Source organism: Leptopilina heterotoma, unplaced genomic scaffold (assembly GCF_015476425.1).
Source record: "Leptopilina heterotoma isolate Lh14 unplaced genomic scaffold, ASM1547642v1 Lhet_708, whole genome shotgun sequence".
In the NCBI taxonomy this organism is placed as follows: domain Eukaryota; kingdom Metazoa; phylum Arthropoda; class Insecta; order Hymenoptera; family Figitidae; genus Leptopilina; species Leptopilina heterotoma.
In genome coordinates, this window is record NW_025111164.1 from 65,192 (window position 1) to 76,168 (window position 10,977).

Consider the following 10,977-nt stretch of genomic DNA (forward strand, 5'->3'; position numbering starts at 1 on the left):
TGAATTTTTAGGCTCTAAACAATTTTTAATAATAAATTGTAAAAAAATCCCATTGTGCCACGTGCGTGCGACCTGCACGGAGAGCTTAATTATTTTTTTGGACCCATCAAACTTGTCAGGCCCACTCTGAAACTTTTTGCAAAACCTTCTTATCATTTCCAGGTATGTTTTAAAAAAAGAAAATTAAAAATTTATCATACCCAAAGTTAAAAAAAATTAATTTGTTTATAAAATTTTTTTATTTTTTTAATAAAAAATGAAAAAAAAATTTTTTGTTATGATTATTCAAAAGTAGAGAGAAAAACAAAACTTTTTTTCTCTTGTCGAAAAATGAAAAAAAGCAATATTTTTTGAGTTATCTGACATTAAAAATATACATACATTTAAAAAGCGAAAATTTTGAAAATTCATAACTCAAAAATTTGGCCTCTAAAAAAATAATAAAAAAATACGTATCTGTTTTTTTTCAATACAGAATAGAAAAAAAATATTTTTGGCCGATTTTAAGAGGTCGACTGAAATCTCACGTGGAATTGCCCATATACATAAAATAAACCAAAATTGTCCAAATGTGCTATTGCAAGCCGATAGACGATATCGTTCCAACTCAAAGAATTTCTGAAGAGTGGGTTCCAACAGAAATCCCCCCTGTACCTGGACTTATTTTAATTAACGCACTTTACAGACGGCATTATCAAGAAAACGCCGAGCAAGGGACAACTACTCTTGAGGAAGAAAGACCTTTATTAACTGATCCTACAGACATTGACAGTGACGCTACAACCGAATTATATTCTGACTCTGAAAGTTATTTTGATAGTGACGCTACAACAGAAATATTCTCTGACTCAGAAGATTGTATTGATAGTGACGTCACTATTGATTTAGTTAGTGATTCTGACAGTGACACTACAATCGACTTAGTTAGTGATTCCGAATTTTATAGTGACAGTGACGCTATAATCGACTTAATTAGTGATTCTGAAGATTATAGTGACCTTGACATGGAAATAGATTAAAATTTCGATTATCGGTTTTCAACTTCTATGTACAATCAATTATAATTTAAATCTAACAAAATTAAATTATTAAAGATTGTTCTCATCTCGAGTTGATGTTCCCTCAACCAAGAATTGTAGCCTTGGGCTTTTCTAACGATCTCTGGTCAGAATTAGACGAAAGAATTCAAAACATAGAAGAATTTCATCAACAATTAATGATTAAATGTATAATTTTTGATCGTAATACCGAAAGAATTGACAACAAAATCAAATTTTTATCTAAGTGGCTAAATTCTCTTAGTGAAGTTAATACTCAAACACAAAATTCAGTCAAAAATCTACAAATTCAATCATACGAATTACAAACTAAAATTGACGAGTTAACAAAACAATTAGGTAACCTAAATTTAACTTAATCTTTAGATCTATGACGCCATTCAATCTCGATTTAAAGAAAAATTTGAACGCTGAAGATTATAGAAAAAAAATTAGAATTCTCAACCAGAACCTTGCAAAAATTTTAAGATTGCACGCGATATTCGCCGGAAGATTCTTTAGATCTTATCAAGAATTAGAATCTTTATATAATAAAATTCGTATCGAAACAGATAGGGTCAACCAGTTAAATTCCTCAGTCAAGGATTTAGAATTATTGATGAGAAATTTAAAAATTAATTAAGTAAATATAATAATTGTTTAATTTCATTTATTTTGACTTTTCTTTTATCAAAATGTCTAACGAAGAAAATAACCACCACGGACCCCCTCCACACCAACCACATATTGTATATGTACCAAATTTGGATCAATCAGCCGCCGTGACATCAATGATGGAATGTCTCACCATCGAAAAAGGAACATCTCAAATTCCAAATTTCGATGGAGACAATCCACCCTTACGAGAATTTTTAGAAGATATCAATGACGGACTAACGTATATGAGCCCTGCTAACGAGGCTGGCTTCATTCGGGCTATATTACGCAAACTTCGCGGAAAAGCTAGAGAAAGCGTTAAAAGAGTGGAGTTCGAAACATTAAACGAATTGATAGATCATTTGAAACAGCGTTATTCTACACCCAAAACTTATCAATGGTATCTCGACGCAGTCACCGGATTTAGAATAAAACAAGGAGAATCAGTTAGTGACTACAATGATCGGTTACAAAGTCTTCTCAGTGGTGCAGAGCATGCACTACAAGAAAAATATCCGGGAAATGTTGATGGTACTAATATTAGTCAAAGTGGGGTCATGATGATCCCAATTAAAGATTTTGCCCTAGATTCTTTTATCAAAGGTTTACCTACTGCCATTGCTACTCATGTAGACACACGGCAACCAAAAAATTTAAAAGATGCATTGGCTTTTGCACTTCACGCCGAAGCAAATGAAGTGTATAATGTCCAAAGTACCCCTACGTCTTATCGAATCGCAAGAAATTCTGATTCTACAACGGTGCCTAATCCTGGAACAACTCCTAACATTCCTGCATACCCTATGCCTTTTGCCCCTATGTACTATCCATATCAAGCATATCCTGGCTATCCACCTTTCACCCCCTACATGCCGTATCCTCCCCCTCCACAGAATTCTCAACGACAAGGAGTTTCTATGCCTCCTCGTTCAGCATCCCCAGGACCTAATAGGTCTTTAAACTCCCAGGTGATTCATCAGACGGACGCAAAGATGAATCAAACCCCGAAGGAGCGTCCAAGGAACGTAACCTTCCAAACGTCGGTCGAGTCCTTAGGGCGGGAGCAGGGAGCGAAGACTCCCCCGTCGTCGAATTAATAGCTATTAATTTTTCCAACGGAAAAGCGCGTTTCCTAGTTGATCCTGGATCCGATACCAATCTGATCAAGCTCGAAGCCTTGCAACCAGAATCACTAATAACAACGGAAAACAAACTTTCCATATCCGGCATAACCCTACATGAAGTGGAAACCTTAGGTACTATAAGTATAAAAATATTTCAACACGACGTAGAATTCCATGTCGTCAAGGATTCTTTTCCAATTACTGCTCACGGAATCCTTGGAAGACCCTTTCTAAGAAAAGAACAGGCTCAACTCTCATTCAGACACAACACCCTTGTACTGTTGTCGGAACCAACAAAGCCCTTGTCGTTTGTAGATAAAGAATCACAAGAAGCAAAAAAGGGACTAAGAAAAGAAATCAAGCCTTTCAAACGAGTATTCACAATAAAAGCCAGAACAAAACAACCTATAGCAGTACCTACATCTTCTTTAATCAATGAAGGTTATCTTCCCAAGGTCACTACTCCAGAAGGTGTATATCTGGGGGAAGCTTTAGTGAAGAACAGAAATGGTAAATGCTACGCCATGGCTATTAACACTAGTGATGATGATGTACAATTTGAGCTGGAACCTCAAGAGATCATACCATTTGATCATTGCACATTCCCAGGAGAAGAAACATCAGAATCAGAAGAAGAGATTTCTACAACCAAATCATCTCTAGAACAACCTCTTTCATATCAAGATCGAGTATTCAAGGTTCAGGAATCCCTTCACACTTCACATCTATCTACTGAGGAAAAAGAATACGTTATGAAGTGGGCAGAAAAGTATGCTGATGTATTTCACCTCACAGGAGAAAAACTCACATGTACCCACTTGATACAACACCGAATCCCTACCAAGGATGATAAGGTCATTCACCGAAAACAATATAGAAGACCTCATGAAGCCATTGAACAAGCTAACGCTCAAATACAGAAACAATATGATGCAGGATTACTTAGTAAATCCAATTCTGCTTTCAACTCTCCTCTTTTGATAATTCCAAAGAAAATGGACAACTCAGGAATCAGGAAGTGGAGAGTAGTAATCGATTATCGTGCCCTTAACGAACATATGGTGGGGGACGCTTTTCCGCTTCCAAATATTTCGGAAATATTCGATCGAATCGGAAGTGCCCAATATTTTTCTGTCTTCGATTTGGCTAGTGGATTTCATCAGGTCGAAACACATCCAGATGATCGACATAAGACTGCATTTTCTACAGGTCGAGATCATTATCAATACGACCGCATGCCTATGGGTATCAAGAATGCCCCTGCAACTTTTCAGCGTCTTTTAAATGAAGTTTTAAAAGGAATGCTAGATGAAGAAGCTTTCGTTTACCTGGATGACATTATTGTATTTTCCAACACTCTACAGGAACACGACCTAAGAGTCAGAAGACTATTGGATAGACTGAGAGCAGCCAACTTGAAACTCCAACCAGATAAGTGCGATTTCATGAAGCAAGAAACTGCTTATCTAGGTCATATTATCAGTGCAGAAGGCGTAAAACCCAACCCAGCGAAAATCGAAGCAATCAAAAATTTTCCGAAGCCCAAAGATCCAAAAGCTGTCAGACAATTTTTAGGATTAACGGGCTATTATAGGAAATTTATTCGCAATTATGCAAAGAAGTCCAAACCCTTAGTTGATCTGTTAAGGAAAAACGGTCAGTGGGAATGGGGCCCAAGTCAAAGAACCGGTTTTAAAAAATTGCGTTTACATCTATGTCAAGAACCAATATTGATGTTTCCAGACTTTTCCAAGCCTTTCAAATTGACGACGGATGCCTCAGAATTTGCTATAGGCTCTATTTTAACCCAAGAAAAGGATAATATGGATCATCCTGTGGCATATTATTCCAAGGTGCTAAGTAGATGTGAGCAACAATATGATTCAGCTGAAAAAGAGTGTTTGGCAGTATTATATTCTGTTGAAAATTTTAGACCATATCTATATGGGCGAGAATTCACTTTAGCCTGCGACTTCGAACCGGTTCACTGGATGGCCTCAGTGATCAACCCCGGTGCACGACTCACAAGGTGGAGATTAAGACTTCGAGATTACCAATACCAATTCGAATACAAGAAAGGGAAGCTGAATACGAAAGTTCAAGCGATATCAGAAAATCCTCCAATAACGCCGAGCAGCGACTCAGATTCTTCTATGCCTCTCGACACAGAAGACGAAGGTACATCTTCCGAATCATCAACTCCAGGATGTGCAGATAATAAAACAAGAGTATTGCCGATCAAAACCACACGTACAAAGAAGACTAAAATGACGTCTGCTCCTACTACGGCTCGTATGACCGCTAGTGTTGTGCCGAAATCTGCTTCAACCCTTAGGCGAACGAGATCTGAGACAGATGACGGAAATACTAAAAGAAAGAAAACTCCTGCACTACAACCAACTGATGCAACCAAACGAGGACCCGGAAGACCTAGGAAACAATCTTCAACAGCTGAAATTCCAGGTTCATCCAAACCTGGTCCTTCGATTCTAGAGAGAAGCACTATTGCTTCCAGACTACGATTAAGAAAACATCAAGCGCAGATACCCAAACCAACTGTAGATGATCAATCTTCATCAGATGAATCCACATCAATAGATGAAGAAAGCTCAGATGCTCCAGTATTTCGATCTTCAAAAAGTGTGCTTCCAGATTTAGGACCCCCGGCAAATAAGCCACCCAAGTCATCTGTTGTACCATTAACCAATCAACAGGAAGAACGAAAGAATAGAAGAGAAGATTTCGAACCACGCACGGAAGTGTATATTGACGGCGCATGTCGAGGTAATGGAAACTCTGGATCAACAGCAGGGATTGGAGTATGGTTTGGAGAAAATCATCCCTTAAATGTCTCCCAGCTTGCAATTGGAAGGCAAACGAATAATAATGCTGAGATTGAAGCTGCTATAGTAGCTGTAAAAAGGGCTCAAGAAGCTGGAATCAGACGACTAAAACTTTTCACCGATTCAAGATTTTTAATCGACAGCATGACTCAATGGCTTCCGAGATGGAAAGCCAATGATTGGAAAACTTCCTCTAACAAACCTGTACAAAATCAGATTGAATTTCAACAATTGGAAGAAGTCTTAAAACCGATGGATGTAGTTTTTGAACACGTCCCCAGTCATCAAGGAATACTGGGAAACGAGATGGCTGATCATTTGGCTACGCAAGCCATAGAAGCTTGTACATCTGGTGAAATCATAAATCAAGTTCCTCAGCAATCTACATGGACTCAACCAGAAGTAGTTCAACTGACCCCAACAATCCTTGATGAATCCAGTTCTGAAGAGGATACTCTCCAACCTGAAAATAAAGATATTAGAATAGAACTTGAAAAATCGATAAATAAATTTAATGAGTCAATGGGCCGCAGAGGTTTGGGTCCTCTGGATCTTACCAATAGATCATTAGCCTGGGATCACGAAGGAATGAATGAAGATGTCACTCGTAGAAATTGCATTTCTGAAGGCGAGTCGGATGAAGAATTTCTACAGGAATTAGAAGATAAGGATCCATGTGGTGAATACGATGATGCCGCATTTTCTTCTCGTATTTCTAGCTACTTAAAATCTTTTCATAATCGACTTCCTGCAGTTGAAAGCGAATCCATTCAATTAACAACATTGAAAGAATCAGGCGAACCAGACGATGTTCCAGAACTACCTGAATTCCCAAGAAAGATTCGACCTAATGTTGAAGGAAAACATGTTTCCTTTCAAACACCTACAGCTACGACTTACCCCTATGCCCACTCTACTCCATACGTAAACCCTACAATTGATAAAGGTGATCAACAACCTGAAACTCCAACAAACAAAATTGGACGTAGAACCAATGTTCACCCTGAACTCTCAAACCTAAGACCAGAAATTACACCACGTCGCTTAATTATGACAAACAAGAAACCCGTTCAACTCTTAAACATTCTTTTGGATCCTGTGATTGATCAAGATGAAGAATCGTGCTTGCCCAATTCGATTGAAACTGTTCCTACCGTGAATGAATGGAAAGAGCCTATAACTGCAAAACGAGACAATTATGCTCATTTTATCGCCGAAGACTGTGAACCTTGTGACTCTATCAGCAAGCTCCTCATAGCCACAGAAAACATTGATCTCAAGGATCTCAAAGAAAAAGAACCTCGGGTGGGTCAAATATTGATCACACCTCGAGGACAATACAATACCTATTCTATTGTTATTAAAACTCGACATTCAGACCCTGTCAACTGGGAAAATGTAAAAAGAGGATTAAAAGGACTACAATCCACACTTACTAAGGATCAGAAAGTATCATGCAGAATGGCCAACTCTGGAGACTTATTAGGTTCACTTCCTCAAGGATATCTCGGAAAACTTGTTACAAGTATGTTCCGTGGTGGCGATGTTACCATCACCCTTTGCCACGGAAAAATTGAAGTTCCCGCTGTAGAAATTAGACAAGGTATTCTTGATGAATTTCATAAAAGTCTTATTGGAGGCCATAAAGGTATCAGTAAAACTTACAGGCGTATAAGAGAACGTTACTCATGGCCAGGACTACGTAATGACGTCATTGAATATATCAGAGGATGCAAGGTCTGCAGAGAAAATAAATTGGTGAGAGCCAAAACACGTGAGCCGATGGTTGTAACCGATACACCTGCTGAACCCTTTGAAAAAGTAGCCCTTGATATAGTAGGGAAACTCAAAACAACCCCTAACGGAAACAGGTACATACTAACTATGCAGGATAATTTTAGTAAGTACTGCCTAGCTATTCCTATACCTGACACTAGGAGTACCACCATTGCAATGGTTCTCTTGAAAGAAGCCATGTAGTCCTCTCTGACTTTATAAAATGTTACGCACACGATTACGACGATTGGGATCGACTACTTCCCTTTTGTATGTTCTCTTACAATACTTCAGTTCATGAGGCTACGAACTTTACACCTCATGAACTTGTATTTGGAAAACTAGCACGCATGCCTAGTGCTTTCCCACAAGGTCCAGAATTGGAAACTTATGGCTCTTATCTTCGTGACCTTATTACCAGACTCGATGAAACCCAAAATATTGCTTCTAGAAATTTAATAGATTCAAAATTAAAATCGAAGGAATATTATGATTCCAAGTCACGACCGTTAAAGGCTAAAATTGGAGATTCGGTATATGTTAATAAAGAAGTAAGATCTAATAAGTTTGACAAAAGAGCTGATGGACCGTATACCATTATTGCTTTTACCGAAAATAACAATGTTATTCTGGAAGATGAATCTGGTAAAAGGGTCATGAAACATAAGGATAAAATTATCCCCATATATTGTTAAATGCGATTTGACTAATCTATGTTCTAATTGTTTTAGATTATGATGACAATGGTTGCCAACATTCACTTTCTACTAATATTGGCTAATTCAATACTCTCTCCTATAGTATCAAGTAATGAAGAAGGATTCTATTTTACAAAATTCAATCATAGTAACGGTATCTATTACGAGTATTCCGGACTGGCAAAGATTTCTGCAGCTAATTGGAGAATAGCTGTCTTTCTGAACGTTGATCAACACTTTTCATGGCTGGAAAATTTAAAAGGAAAGGTAAATTCATTGATTAATAATTGTCCTTCGCAACTACCGGACTGTCAAACTTTCATAAAAGACTACCAATGGGAAGATACCTGGGACACAGCTTCTGATATTTGTAAGGAAATAACGGCAGAATTGGAAGAAGTTCCTAAAATAAAGCAAATTGCCCCCGTTAAAGTTCAAGGAAAAATGAGGATGAGGAGAAGCGTTCCCTTATTAGGCTTTATAGGGAGGATTGCTGGACCAATAGTAGGAGTATTATCCTACGAAGACGGCGAACACATTCAGGACCAAATCAGAGAACTAAACGTGGCGGAAGCTAATTTAACCCACTTAGTTGGAAGACAAACACACTTAGTTAGAGCTCAATTAGATTCCTTATATAAGCGAGCAAATGCTCAAAAGATAAATATAGAATTAATAAACAAACAACTAAATGACCTAACCAATCTTATTAACCAAGCTCATAAAGGAGCAGCCCATCAAACATTTTTCAATAACATCGGAAAGTATCTTAACAAAATAAAGACTCAGATTATTCACAATAGTAAAACTGGATCCAGATTGCTAGAAACTGTTCGAGACGCAAGAAAGGGTCAAGTACATCCTGGATTAATTTCGATATCTCAAATTCTACCTATCCTCCGCGACATTCAAGATCACCAACCCACCGTAACTCTTCCTGTAAAAGGACCAAATTATAGCTTGGAGGAAATAGTCCAAACATCGAAGACAACCGTATTATTTGAAGAAGGACACTTGAAGATTTTGATAGATATACCCCTACTAGAAAAACCGGATTATGTCTTGTATAAATTACACCCCTTTCCAGTCTTTCAGCAGATTTATGGTAACATATCAGGAAAGGTTTCCATAGATTCACCATACACTCACATCCTTGTGGATGATCCCCTTAGAACATATATGCTGGTGAAGGAAGGAGAGTTGGATTCCTGTAAACAGACGACCGACTATCTACTTTGTCAGAATAGCTTACCTATATACGAAATTCGATCACAACCCTCGTGCGAAGTACAGCTGTTGTTAAACCCCACTAATGAAATCCTAAGAAATTGTAAAATTCAATTGGAATACCAAGAAGAAGATCATTGGATTAAATTAAAAACACTCGGAGGATGGTTATATTCTATACAGAATAGTACTACTATCAATATTCGTTGCAATTCAAAGACAAGTAGTAAAATAACAATTCAAGGTTTAGGGTTAATGCAACTAGCTTCTGGTTGCTATGCTAGTACCCCATATTCTATCATTCCGTCGATACCTAAAATCCAAGGAATTACTGAATTGATATATGAATCTGAAATTGGACTAAGTATAGACTCTCTGGCTCCAAAAATTGCTTCCCTAAAAACATCCCAAGAAGAGCTTAAACTTGCCTTTCCGGAAACAAAAGGATTCTACAAGAATTCTCAATCCCTAGATGAATTAGAACAACAACTGCATGAATTTTCACTACAACAAATGGAAAAAGGATACCAACAAACTTGGATAAAAGGAACTTATTTAGGAATAATTACTTTTTCCCTGATGATTTTTATCCTATGGTTGATTACCAAGATATTCCAACATCCAAAATTCAAGAATATATCTACTTTAAAATCAAAAAAGAAATCTCATTGCATAACAGGACTCATCCCTATGAGAGTTAACGCACCACGAGAAACCTACGACGTAGCAGCTGCTTCTCTCCCTACAGCTTCACCTAGAAAAAGGTCTGATGTTAATAATGTATTCAGTCAAAAGGAATTAGAGATAAGAAAGGCTTACGCAGTTTTACCTTTTGCTGAACCTACTCCAGGAACCTCTAACGAAGACGGCAGTGAACATCGACGAAAGAAAACAGATCGGATTGAGACAACAACAAGAAGAAGTCCATATCCAAAGGTTACATATCCCGAAGTCGATTCCTTTAGTAACCAACCTACAAATTAATTAATTAAGAATAAATAATCATTGATTAGGATATCCCTGGGATGACTTATTCAATGATAAAACAATTAATTATTCAATTATTACTAATATAATAAATCAAAATATTGGTGATATTGTATTAATTAATTAAGAATAAATAATCATTGATTAGGATATCCCTGGGATAACTTATTCAATGATAAAACAATTAATTATTCAATTATTACTAATATAATAAATCAAAATATTGGTGATATTGTATTAATTAATTAAGAATAAATAATCATTGATTAGGATATCCCTGGGATAACTTATTCAATGATAAAACAATTAATTATTCAATTATTACTAATATAATAAATCAAAATATTAGTGATATTGTATTAATTAATTAAGAATAAATAATCATTGATTAGGATATCCCTGGGATAACTTATTCAATGATAAAACAATTAATTATTCAATTATTACTAATATAATAAATCAAAATATTGGTGATATTGTATTAATTAATTAAGAATAAATAATCATTGATTAGGATATCCCTGGGATAACTTATTCAATGATAAAACAATTAATTATTCAATTATTACTAATTTAATAAATCAAAATATTAGTGATATTGTATTAATTAATTAAGAATAAATAATCA

The 10,977-nt window shown here is 36.5% G+C and overlaps 1 protein-coding gene across 1 annotated transcript; it reads left to right on the forward strand.

The window, feature by feature from the left end:
- The first annotated feature begins 8,311 nt into the window (after nt 1-8,311).
- Nucleotides 8,312-10,346, forward strand: LOC122510598. Its single transcript, XM_043625370.1, has 2 exons — nt 8,312-8,402; nt 8,464-10,346. Exons 1-2 carry the CDS (start codon nt 8,378-8,380, stop codon nt 10,344-10,346), a joined length of 1,908 nt encoding a protein of 635 aa, XP_043481305.1. The 5' UTR covers nt 8,312-8,377.
- Nucleotides 10,347-10,977: the final 631 nt, after the last annotated feature.

Coding starts and splice junctions, on each gene's coding strand:
- LOC122510598 (XM_043625370.1), top strand. CDS start 8,378: ATGGCTGGAAAATTTAAAAGGAAAG. Junction 8,403..8,463: donor TGGAAAATTTAAAAGGAAAG/GTAAATTCATTG, acceptor CTTTCATAAAAG/ACTACCAATGGGAAGATACC.